This window comes from Charadrius vociferus, unplaced genomic scaffold (genome assembly GCF_000708025.1).
Source record: "Charadrius vociferus isolate BGI_N301 unplaced genomic scaffold, ASM70802v2 scaffold255, whole genome shotgun sequence".
Taxonomy (NCBI): domain Eukaryota; kingdom Metazoa; phylum Chordata; class Aves; order Charadriiformes; family Charadriidae; genus Charadrius; species Charadrius vociferus.
This window is the reverse complement of record NW_009648785.1, coordinates 4201779-4215213: the sequence shown is the minus strand read 5'-3', so window position 1 is coordinate 4215213 and position 13435 is coordinate 4201779. Positions and strand designations below refer to the sequence as shown.

Sequence of the window (13435 nt, the reverse complement as noted above, 5' to 3'; positions counted from 1 at the left end):
TGGGCAGTGCAGCAGACAAGAGGATTTCTACCCCTGAGCATAGAGAACGTCCCCAGTTTCCTGGCAGCCAGAAGGGCTACCTGGAAAATAACCCCATGGCCTCTAAGGAACTAAAAAAAGGAACCAGCATGCTGGTCAACACTATTGGTCGTCAACAAGAAGGTACGGCACCCAGACGGACAATGTGCCCTGTCTCCAGGTAGTTTTATATCTCTTAAGGGAGTGCTGCAAAAACATTAACTATCATTCCGACAAAATCCTGTAAAGCCGGGTGGCACTGCTGCTAAAAGTGCCACTTACACTCAGCGCCCTTGAAAGCCAGGTTCTAATGATCTCGGATTTGTCTTTCTGAATTTGGTCTGCTCAAAATCAGAGTATCTTTATGAATTCGGTCTGAAATGCCTATTGCATGATGGGGAACAGAGGGAGGGATATCACACAGTCTGTGCAGGCTGCTATCAAACCACAGAATAACATACAATTTACTATTTATGTCCTGTCTAGCTACAGCGTTGTTGATAAAACAGAGAATTAGAAAGAAAACAAACCCAACTGCCTTAAACCAAAACAAAACCACAACAACCCTAAACACTCTAAAAGACAGATCCAAGAAAGCTGACATTTACATTGGCTAAACTGATAACTATTTATTTACATCAGCAATAAAGGGACGGCTCTAGCTGCATGAGAAGGGAACCTCTCAATTTTCCCTTTATAACTTAGCTCCGGGGATGTTTATTTGCAGAAATGTCTGCAAACAAGTGTCCTCTCGAGAGCTGTTTTCCTGGTTTTTCATGTTGCTGGCTGCCCACAAGCCTGTGGGAACCATTAGGATCATCCGCTGGAAAGGTGCAGGGAACAGCTGTGTCTCTCCATTATGTACAGCATGGGCCTCAGCCCAGAGACAGGCTTCGCATCTGCTTGCTTGGAGAGATCAAGAAACGCTAAGACAGGAGAGGACAACTGATCTGTGGGTCCTGCACTTCCCTTTACATATGCTGGCCATAAGCGTGGGATGTAAATCTCCACTTAGAAAAGGAAAATAGTGTCATCTAAGCTGGTATCAGCACATGTGGCAGAGAAGGCAAAATGCCAGCTGGCCTCGGGTCTCTTCTTTGTGTTTTCCTTTTTCTAAACATTATCAATCACTTGGGTTTTTGTTTCAGACAGTACACATCACAGACAACACTCATGCACTTAAAAACAACCTTTTGCAAGTTAGAATAAATATACATGTAAATATTATTGAAAGAGACAGAAGTTGGACTATGCAACAATTTAAATGAGGCTTACATGCAAATAAAAGAACCAGGAAAAATAAAAAAAGAACCATTATCAAGACCGGTACTCCAGCCTGTATTCTGGAGGCCATCAAATTGCATAATCTCATCGTTATCCCTGCCTTTACATTTCTTCCTTTCATTTGCTATTTACTTGAGGTACCTGTATTAAATCCAAATTTTCTGGAGGTATCAAAATGAAATTGGGTTAAGCCACGGGGACTGTGACCAGTCAGAGCCACAGAAAATGTTGTGCTTTATATGTTAGGCTCCTGAGGGCTGGGAACATACCTTCTCGTGTACCTGTACACCACCAGCGAAATATATCCCTTCATCCTGACTGGATTTTTTTTTTAGGTGTGAGACAAACACAAATACAGCGTGAATAATAGCAGCGGCATTCCCAAGCCTAGACATCTGCATTACGCAAAACCAGAGGTCTCTGTTTCTAATTAAAAAGCAAAGCCACCAAAACTCATTTAGTATGTGTGTTAATTACATGAGATTTTGGTAAGGAGGTATCATTATTATAATAGCAGCATACAAGAGTGGTACTACACACCAGGGACTGTCATTAGTACCACCGAAGGAAAAATCACTGGGGAGTTGTGTAATTGGACCAACTCCAGCCGCCTGAGGCTCTGTGTTGGCAGGCAGATCCATCAGCTTGAATGCAAAGGTGTTTATCCTTACCCTCCCTCTCCTACCACATGCAAAACAGTTGCCTGTATGATGCCTTCATTTAAGGTGGTGATTGACAGATAGTTCTGGGGCCACAGAAATAGGCAAGACTGTCAAATGCTCTTTATATCTTTTAATTGTCTTGCTTAGAAAGAGGCTTTATGCACACGATCAGAAGATGTGGTACCAGGGCACTCTCTGATTAGGGTAAAGGATATGGTAAAGTCACACTGGAGCAGCTGAAAGTAAGTCTTGTGAGTCTCTTTCATAAATTCTGCCTTCAAAAAAACCCCAAAGCAGCTATAGCTAGGAGTCCAGACTCACAATCAAGTTACTGTGATTGAGTTACTGCATATCAGCTGAATGGTGGCAACAGTTAACACGTGCCCTTTTAACTTTTGACAGAAGAGAGCTAATTTGACACAGTTCTATAGCAGGCAAAGGCATTTCAGTTGCCCTCTCAAGTGCCACAGGCAAAAGCAGACACCAGCAGCTGATGACTCATTAAACACAGTAACTTGATCAAGTCGGAGACCTAAATAACTTCTCTGGTCTGCAGAGACAGGTAGACAAGGAGGAATTTTCTAACTGACAGAGACCCAAGCACTGCAGTATCATAACACCCACACTAAAATCTCTCCTAGGAACAGACATGAAGACTCTACAGAAGCTCTGGCATTTGAAGTAATTCTTCTCTTCACAAAAAAACAAACTCGTAACTGTGATAGTCAGCAACCGATTGTCTTGCCTTAATATTTATTTCACTCTTCTGCAGAGCAGGGTTTTCTCTGCAGGGATCATCGTTTCATCTGTAAGAACAAGGACTAATGAGGCTGAACATAAACAAACAGCCCTTTACAGCAGAAGACAAACGGGAGCTGCGGGTCGGAGCCAGGGCTGGCTGTCCCCGGGCGGCAGTGGGACAGCAGCTGCCCATCGCTGCTCAGATCAGCGTGCCATCTGGTGGTCAGGCACCCGCACGCTGCTCGGCCGCATCTGGCAAAATCAAAGCTCAAAAGGAGGCGAGCAGAAAATCTCGTACCCACCCTCCTGTATTTTACAGATAGCTATTAGAGTGCAGTGTGATTTCCCGAACGATGGCTTTCATTTCCTCTTCCTATGAAAATTAGCAAAGAAATAGTGAAGACTGTACGTGTGCCAGGCTCACTGCTCCTCAGCGTAACAGTGTAGCCCATACTCTGCTATGGGCTATCGGCACAGTATTACAGTACTTGCAGTGTTTGAGTAGATGCTGTACAGCCACATGGGAGAACACGCTTCTGGCTTGAAAAGAAAATGGGAGACACAAACCAAAAGAAAACAGGGAAAAGTTTGCAGCATGTAACAGAATGGTAGGTTAGATGTCTGTTTTCACTTTTCTAAAGGGCATACAAATGTTTTTTGTAGGCAATGCTGCAGATTTGGGCTTAAGAACTGAACAAGGGAGGGAAATATATTTCAGAAAGTCATGTCTAAATACAAAAGAACATAAAAGAGCTGCAGAAAAAGCTAGGAGAGGAAAAGGCCAAAAGGATATCACTACCAGCATTATTAGCATGGGAATCCAAATTGATGCAGCAAGATATTGTACTCTATGGAGCCTTGAGATCAAAGGAGTGTGAACATAGTGCTAAACATGTCTTATACGAAGTAATAATGCATTTAGACAAAAATATTTTTATACTAACATCTGATGGGACTCAAGAAGATGGTGCTGTTAACACTACATAATTAAGATGGAAAGTAATCAGAACTTTGAGTTGAAATGTGGAGATTAAGAAAATTTGAAAGCAGTTATATGAAGGAGAAAACCTTAAAGCTAAAAGACCAGTGAAAGAGCAGTGCAGTTAAAAGTAAGGAAGAAATCACCTTCAATTGGCCTGCAGTATGCATTATACATTTCCACTTATTCTCTTGTAATAAATTTTTGACACTTACCCACTGCTTCTTCTTGGTCTGGGAAATCAGTTGCTTATGCTGGCCTGCTAGTTTCTTAATTTCTTCTAAAAATTCTTCTTTGCACTTCTCCTTTACCTGCTTACATTTTCTGTCCATCTCCCCTTGTGCGTTGGCCACAGCTTTACTTACAGCCTGCCTTTTCTCTTCTTCCATCTCTGTACGTAGCTGCCGTAAGAAAGTCATCAAAGCAAGTCAATGGACAGCTATTGGAATAAAATTATCTCCTTTAAACCTCGACTCTTTAAACGTCTATTACTTATGTGGGTGCAGGTCACGTAATTAGTGATTTCTCCTATTTAGGAAACAAAAAGTTGTCTCCTTTAGAGTTATAACAAAACTTCTATCCCATAAGAAATGTTCAAAATAAAAACGCCACCATGTTTCTATTCTATGAGTCATCTACAAAACCAGACAAATAAGTTCCATGTATATTTTGTCAATGATCAGTTTACAAATTTACGAATTTGTCTTAGACAAAGATTTTGTCTTTTCCAAGTCTACACCTGCGTGTAAATCCACAGCAAGGGCTCAATGAAAAATAAAAAATAGAACATCCCTGAGTTCAGTAGGAGGTACTTTTAGTATTCATTGTCGGTGGGATTCCTTTGCCCTTGCTTAATTATCTAAAAGTTTGGTGTCTTAATCCTACAGGATTAACATCTAAACTCCCTGGGTTCATTCCATAGTCCTTCATCCAGAAAGAAATCCATCTCGTCTTAAGACAGGTACTTAAGAGAGGTACTTAAGAGAGGTCAGACAAATCATCCTCTAAATTGTCCTGCTCTCTCTAGTCAAAGGTGATCAGCTCAGGCTGAGATATTGAATTTTAAACAGGTTATCATTAGATCAGAAAATTCAAACAAATTTCAGCGCATCTGTTTAATGTTTAGGTCAGAAGATCGAGAAAAGAAGAGTTATTTATGAATAGCATTAAAACAATGCCATTGTTCACAACCACACTTGACAATGGAGACAAAGGCTTTGGAAATGGATACTCATGAATGAACAATTAGTTTCATTTTTGGATCACAAACTGATTTCACTGGACACGAATCAAAAAAAGCAGGAGTTTTCTGTTTAAACTAAGGTCTTTTGGTATAAAAATGGTCTAAAAAGCAGTAATGAAGACTATTTTTATATGGTCTCTTTAGAAAAGGTTTTTTATTCATTTTCTTAAGGGTGGATGTTACAAAAGTAGAAAAGAATGTGAAAAAAAGCCACGCTTCTCCTCTCCTCAAACCAGAGTGTAGATGCTGTTCAGCAAGTGTTACCTTTTCCACTGCCTCTCGCACAACTCTCTCAGTTTCTCTTTTGTGATCAGCTTTCATCCTGTCCTTGAAATCATTAAAGATTTTGGTGTATTTGTCATGGCACATGTTCTGACACACTCCATCATTACTGGTCTGGGTGCTCCGATGCAGCATTTTTGGAGAAGAGGCACTTAACTTCTTGGTCTGAGTTGAGACTGAAACTTTTTCAATGGGCTGAGGCATTGTGGGAATTTCCTGGCTTGAACTTACTGCTTCAGTTTCAGGTTCTGGCTCCTACAGCAAAAGAACAAACTTGTAAATCCATATATCAAACCAGAACAAGTTAACTTTCAGATCCCCCTGGAGAAAAAAAATGTTATATGACTAATGCCAGTGCAATTATTGTGAAAGGTGTCTGTTGAAGACCTTTAGTACTAACAGGACATGAGATCCCTGAGGAAAACCAGCATGACAGTGAGTAGGCTCTTTGGTCAGGCTTTTCTGACTTCACCTAGGAGCCCTCCAGAAGGAAGCACAGGTATGGCATCAGTATGCCACACTCACCAGCCTTGCTACCCAAAAAGTACCGTCAACATCAGAGGCTATGCTGAATCACTGCATATCCCTTGGGATTACTAAAGGGTTGCTATAGATTTTTCCCCCTACCATTCTCCCTGAAGAGACTGTAGCTGAGTGGCCAAGGTGCCTGAATTATTTTGGCAAACTCTGGACTTACTCTGGCCCAACAGGCTCCACTGGAGCCTGTAATATTCCACTGATTTCACAGAACTGCTGCAAAGATTGATTAGTACTTCAAAGGTGCTTTGAAGATGAAAGGCTAATGAGCGTCTAAGTCTTGATTCCAATAATATAGAACTAGACTTGGATGACCACAGAATTTTTCTGTAATTACACAATTATCAAGAAAGAAATCATAGTTACTGTAGTGTACTGCATGGAATTTAGCTGCCTATGTTATTACACTGTACCACCAATTGTTCCTGCTCTTTAGAACAGACAGAAGTAATATCCCTGCAAACTCTTATTGATATTTGAAGTGTCCAAAGACACAGATGAACATTGGGGTTTTTTTTTAACTTAAGATTTTTTTAAAGCTCATTTAACAGTGTACAGACAAAGCACACAGTCCTTGTAACACCAGACTTGCTCAGGACTGGACTTAGTGCTTGTCTGTGTGATGAGGAACTGTTCACACCAATCAAAAGGCTGACTGTGTACTCTCTTTTGCAACCAATTACTCCCTAATCAGTCACTGTGATTGACTTTTGGATCACTGATCAAATATGAGCAGCGCTAAGAAGACAAATGTTAAGACATAAATATATGAAGCAAATTACAGCATTTGCTTGACAGAAAACACAACAAAAATGACAAGACATCCTAAACTGTGGTCTCCCTACCTTGCACTCAGATACAGTTTGTGCCCCAGGGAGAACAAACTGTGTGTCACCGCCTCCATCAATTACAGTGCCTCACAGAGCTAGCCCTGAGGTATCAGATACAATGGGGAGACAGGTACCCAGATATTAGGAGTGGCAGTGTCTGTATTTCAGGCACCAGGGCCATCCCACTGAACTCCGGTGCTAAAACACCTGAACCCTCCTCTGTAATGGAGTCCTGAGTCCCCTTCTGAGAACTGTGCATATGTGCAACTTTTTCTTAGTGTTCAACATGCAGCTGAAACAAGGCCAGGAAAAAGTACTCAAAAGTAAGGAAATACAAGATTTATGGCTGCCTCAGTAACTGCCCCCTTGTGTACAAGCATAATAATACAGTCCCTCGGTTACATGATCATTCAGTGTGCATATTGGATAAACAAGGAAGGAAGTTCCACGGACAAAGGTGGATATGACATTTTATAAACTTAATATTCTTGATCATGCAAAATATTTTATAATTTCTGCTGTTTACAGACTTAATAACTAGCCTGAATTTTCCATTAAAAAAATAATGTTGTAAGCTGACTGTTGATTTATTCATGATACAGAAAATAACCACAAAGACACCACTGGTGTGTATGTGGGAGGTACAATTATGTTTGTTTGCAAGTAGGATCAAACTATGGGGCCGGAAATTTTGAGAGAAATACTGTAAAATCAGTAAAAGGTGACAGAAATTGACGGAGTGTCTATTAAAATTTCAGACTTTTTGCACTTTTCTATCTCTACAAATATGGTAATTGCCGTTACTTACTTCTTTCTTGAGCTCCATACTCTGATTACGTCGTCCTTTCTTTGCTCTTGGTTCCTGAGTAACCTTCAGCTGTGAACATTAAGAAAAGTATATTGAATCATTCCAAAAAACGGTTCATAGAAGTAGCATTCATTGTAACATGACTGATGTACCTTTTATTTGTGATTATTTGCAACTATTTAATTTAGCAAATGAAAGTCGAATACTGTTCTAAAATGAGAAGTGCACACAATAACCTTTCCACACTATCACTGATGACTGTGATTGCATGAAGGAACAAGTTCTAACGTTCAGTATGCATTTGCTAAAATACCCTTAACCATTCTTTTCTTCATTTCACGCACAAGTTCAAACACTTGTTTTCTGGAATATTCTGATATCAGCCACCCATAATTGGGCAGCAGATCGCTATGGAAGCCAGAAAACAGCAATAATTATAAAGAGAATGTATATATGTAAAGATGGTAAGATTATCCAGACTTGCAATAACTGAGTATAACTTTATGCTTGGAGGGGTACAAAACTTCATGCTTTAGAATAGAAGCCAGCAAGTCACAAAAGCTCCAGCAACAGAAACAAGGGTGACATCTAAGTGGATGGTATATTATCGTGCAATGGCTTACAGAAAAGTTCTTACTCCTGTCTTTGAAGGATCCAGTACTAGCTAGTGTTAGTGACAGGATACTACAGATTACTGCGGAGCACCGAGTTTGATGGCTACTCTTATGTTCCTGTATTTGGGAAACCAGTGAAACGGGTATAAGCATTAACCAAGTGAAGGATGAACAGCTGGGGTGGAACAGAAAATATGCAAATGGACACTTTTGAAAAACTGGGAAAATGCCACTGTTATCTTTTCATAACTATTATTTGTGACCTGTTTCCTGTTTCATCATACATTGTTGCATGACTGCAATAAAGGAACTACAAAGGGTTAGCTAAGCAAACCAGGCTGAAAAACCTGAAACTGCTTTGATAAGGAGCACCCCCTTAAAGCGACATCCAGTTTTATAAGCTTCAAGTTTTCTAGCTACAAATTGGATGATAGAACTATTTGACAAAAGCGCAAAGGAAGAGGATCAAAACACACTGATTTTTTAAAATACAGACTTTGAGAGAGGATAGTGGTTTTAAATGAGTAAAGAAGATGTTGCCAGGGAAAAGGCTGCCAAAAATACAGGGAAGCATACTGCAAGCTATGAAAATCTTACTGCCAAGTCAGTAATAGTGAATATGTAACACCCTCTTGGACAATGAATGACTAGCAAGGTTCAGCTGTGATAAGGGAATTTCCATATGGCAATGCAAAGGTTTGTATCTTGGCCTTTTGTGCTTTTCACTTTTGTTAAAGCAATACAATTTTTCTTGGTTTGCAGAATTATTTTTAATTACTTTAATCAGTTGCTGGTCACATGGTCCTCAAGTGCAATGGTTGCACCTAACTTTAGTTGAACTTGCGGAAAATGTCATGGTTGGTGTTACTCAGGGATCCGTAATGCAGAATACAGTCCAAAGAGAACATACTCCAGCTGTGGAAAGGCTGGACAGCTATAGGGCTGTTCCTTGATGGTAGTCCAAGAAGGCAGTGTTGCAGTCTATCTGATATCCATGACATTTAACTTGAACATTCCTATTTAACTTTAGAAATCTTGGTCTGTCTCATCAAGGTGCTGTAGGCGACAAACATTTTAAAACTTCCCAGAGGTCATCCAAGAAACTGAGGAAAGAGGAAAACTCCATATTCTTGCTATTACTGAGCCACAAAACATAGGGAAAATAAGCCTTTGAACCCTCTTCTTGTCACCACAAAACTGCAGACAGAGAAAGGCTAATTTAATAGTAAGTTAATAAAAAATACATCATCTTTGTACCCTTTAATAAATTGCTCTGATTGCTAACACTGGCAGCACTCACCTGCTCATTGCTGGTGGAAGAGATACTTGACTCTGCCTCCTCTTCCCCTTTATCCTCATTCTTTGATTTCCAGAATCTTCCCTCACGAAGAAAACGCTGGTGCAGTTCCAGCTCATCACAGGCCTTCTTCCACCCCATACTGCGTTTCACGTGCAGCCGATGGATGTTAACTGTGATATCTTGAATGTTTTCAGAGGGGATCCAGGCCCTTTTGAATACACAGTACAGACGGATTCAGAAATGTTAAATACAGATGAAGGATCCTGACCTGAGAAACTGACTTCAAAAGCAGTTTTTCATAGTGGCCGATGACTGACAATTCCTTTTTACTCAGAATTTCTGTATATTCAACACATTTGAATAAAAAAATGGACTGCATACCGTTAGACATTTGTGTTATTAATAAGCACTTGTTAGCTATGGGTGCTATGGCTGAAAGTCCCTTTTGTTTTTGGTGAGCGACAAACCTCCCCCAGCACCAACAGCAGTCACATCTCCTACCTGCTGTCTTGCTAAATGCCCTGAGTCAGACACAGAAACATCTTTACTAAAGGTTCGCATGCTAATCCAAGTTAGCCCTTGAGCTCTTTGCTAAAACTGTGAAGGAACATACCAAATTATCACCTCGAACAGAGACATTTTGTAGTTTGGGCCCCTGTCTATCAAGACTGAACTTATGTGGGGACTGTCATGCTCTTTTGGACTGAACGCATGCCAGTGATTTGGCTCCAAAGGTACTTTGTCCTCTTAAATATTTTCACAGAGTCCTCATAGAGTTAGATGGGCAGCTCTTGACATTTTGAAAGGTTATACCAAGCAGCATTGGACACTAAAGAAAAAGAGTCACCGCCATGCACATCTACATAAGAGAGTAAATACTGTAACAAATTAAATGTCCATTACCAGATTCTCAATTCTTGCAATACAAATTTCACTTCGGTGAAGTCAAGGAAACAATGCGAATTTACACCAACCAGGAATTTGGCCTTTTGCCCAAGTCCAGCACAGTAACTAAGCAATGGCACTCTAGTAACATGGATTTTGCCTATTCTATCAGCACACGTTTAAGAAGTTGCAAGCACCTTATCCCACAAGTGTCATGTTACTTTATGAAGTAGTTTGAAGCTATGTGAACTTAATGCCAAAACTACTAATGAGATAAGCTTCATTTGCAAACAGATTGAAGGTAAATCATTCTGTGATTGTCACACAAATAAAGATGCTTTACCCATCTTATGCCTATTAGAAAATCTCGGTAGTACATATAACAAATGAAAACATGTTATATACCGTGCAAGTTACATGAAAAGCAATTTAAATAAACTGGCTCATAAAACACTTACTGAATGGTCTAGGCCTTTTTGGGATACACCAAAATACACCACCTTCCCAACAACCACAAATTACTTTGCAAACGTCTCCTCTCCTCACATTATAGGCGTATAAATCAAACAGCAAAAAAAAATCAGTACATCCATTGTAGTAACAGTACTATGACCCTCCCCAACAACTGGAGACGGAAGTAAAAGCTGATCTCTAAGAGTGAAGTTTCCAATGTAAAGAGTTATTCTCTGAAATTGCAAATGGACTCACAGCAGGAGCTCTGTCAATGTTCTAGCAGTGAGACAGAAACATTTGTGATGTGTATTATGTTACTAAAACACAAAATTGCAATGTGGCTGCTCAGAAGAGAAAATTGCACAGAGTCAATACTGCTGGTAGCAAGAGCACATTTCTGTCCAATTTTCACCTTGGCCTGGATTAGCAGGCTGCTACTGATTTGAAGAAACAGTTGAAGTTCGCTTGCTTTCTTTAATTAAAATGGCATTAAGTAACATCCCTATGGCAACTGTGGAAAGGGAATCTCTGAGCCATTTGGCAACTTCAGATGTGTTAGACTGAGCTTTAACTTTTCTGAAACAATTATGGCAAAGTACTCAGTCGTTCTAATATTGTCAACTGGCTGAGCCAGGATTTACAACATGATAGATGAGATAAATTCTTTTAAGTTTTGTTTGTAAAAAGCAGCACACGCAATTAATAAATTACCTTTGGTGGTGATGGCCAAAAAAGCGAACATCGACTTGATTGTCCTCTTTCTGCATGACTTTGGCTGGCCAAAACCCAAAGCCTTTCATTTTGGCCCAAACCAACTCATGATTAGGTATCTGGAAAAAATGTTGTATTTATTATTGAAGTATTACATTGATTTCTCCCACAAATATTTTGCTGTAATACTATACTAATATCTTAAGAATATGGTTGTTGTTTATGTCTAGTGCTATTTTCATTTTTATCTTCTTACAATACATATTTTCCTGTTAGATGTATTGCTTGGATCAAAGTAAAAAAAAAAAAAAATAGAAAGTCTGAAAAGGGTGTAACTGTCTATTGAAAATAGAGATCTTAAGCAGCCCAAAAATTAAACTTGTCTGTATAGCTTCATCCAGGAGCAAAGTTTTATTTCTGTAAGTTCCTTATTTTCTTGTGAGACAGTTGTAGCTGGTTGACATCCAAGTTTTATAACCTATATTGTTAGAGCTTTGAACTTCAATCAACGTTTCACTTGTGTAAAATATCTAGGCTTACAGAGTCTTAACCATGCTTTTGAAACAAGCCTACTGAAATGGAATATTCAAGGCATTAATGACACCAAAACTGCAAGCTTTTATACAGAAAAGCAAACAAATAAAAATCTGTGTGAGCAACATACGCAAGGATAGCAGAACCAATTGTCAGGTCGCGCGTTTGACAAATAGAAACAGTTCTTGCAAAGCTGCAGTTCATCCAGCTGAAAAAGAAAAAGAAGATAAGTCAGTCAAAAAATCCTATTTTTGTGACTTCAGTAGGATCCCTCTCTCTTAGACCAGTTAAATTTTTCAGCCTTGCTTGCTAATTTGGTGGAATTACTTCTGTCTGTACAAACTAGAGATGTGAAACTGAGGTGAGCTGAGAGTGGATGAAAGACAAGCTGCAGAAACATTATTCATGTTTTAGAAAAACAAGGCAGAGGGAGGAGACTAATTCAACTCTTAATGACTTATTACAGCTAAAATGCAAAGAATAGTTCTTTAAATTCATCAAATATTTAAAGTACATTCTGAAAGAAGTAATTCAACTGTACAAATGGAGAAAGTGTGCCAGCTCCACTAGCTTTGTTTTTTGGTCTCCTGTGAATGTTGAGAAATGTTTCAAAGCCAATTACAGAATTTGGTAGGTATCTCACCTCAGGTTCAATTTATATTAGCAAGTATTTCTAGTCCAACTATGCATTACTAGATTATTTTCAAAACTAAAATTTGAATATTAGTATTTTCCAAACGACAGTCTAATTGAAAAAAAAAAAAAAAAAAAAAAAAAAGAAAAAGGAATCAAGGAATTCTGAATCAGTTATTAGAAAGTTATAAAATTTGTAACAAACTTCTCACCCTTTTAATTTTTGTAATACGAAGAATAATTTTCTTAGATTCTGAAATGAAAATCAAGTATCTTGTCTACATCTTGGATACTTGATACTACTTACTTCATGACATGTGTCTTTGTAAAGCATCCTTGCTATATCAGCTTGTTCACTGTCCGCTATAAAATAAAAAAAAATGGTATGAACAAACACAGTATGATCACAGTGCTCACAAAGATTTGCAGCTGTCATTGCTATGACTTTCATGCTATAATTGTCTTGCTTGAGAATAAAAAACATAATTTAGTCCCTTGGATAACCCTTCCATTTAAGATTTTCTAACAATCAGTTCTCTATTTGTTTTCTTTTTCATAGTTATATGCAAAAATACTGTTGGGAGCTTTTAAACTGAACAATGCAAGTACACATCTGAGGACCACCAACAGGGAGACAGGGTTGCTCCTAATATGGATCCAGTTTCTTTCTCTGCTAGTGTATCAATGACACGCTGCAATTGTCCTAAAACACGGCACTCTGCTATCACCACTTGACAGAACACAGGTACAATCATATAAGTATTTCTACTCAGAGTAATGCTTCACAGACTATTTATCACTACGTGTTTCCCTTTACACCTGTGTATTTCTCTGTTAGCAGACTCACATCTCCCCCTACCAACAACAGTGTGGATCTTCTGATGCTGCAAATAGACTGGTCCCACCCTCCTCCCAGTGTCC

The 13435-nt window shown here is 39.1% G+C and overlaps 1 protein-coding gene across 2 annotated transcripts in view; it reads right to left on the bottom strand.

The window, feature by feature from the left end:
- Positions 1-13435, bottom strand: part of ZMYND11 (zinc finger, MYND-type containing 11) — a 62343-nt gene that overhangs the window by 2959 nt on the left and 45949 nt on the right. For both annotated transcript variants that reach the window (XM_009886777.1, XM_009886778.1), the window contains 7 exons: positions 12822-12877; positions 12012-12089; positions 11348-11466; positions 9299-9506; positions 7385-7453; positions 5192-5464; positions 3900-4085 (listed from right to left, as the gene is read on the bottom strand). In XM_009886777.1, coding sequence (XP_009885079.1) covers positions 3900-4085; positions 5192-5464; positions 7385-7453; positions 9299-9506; positions 11348-11466; positions 12012-12089; positions 12822-12877 — 989 coding nt within the window. The remainder of the gene's footprint in view (positions 1-3899; positions 4086-5191; positions 5465-7384; positions 7454-9298; positions 9507-11347; positions 11467-12011; positions 12090-12821; positions 12878-13435) is intronic.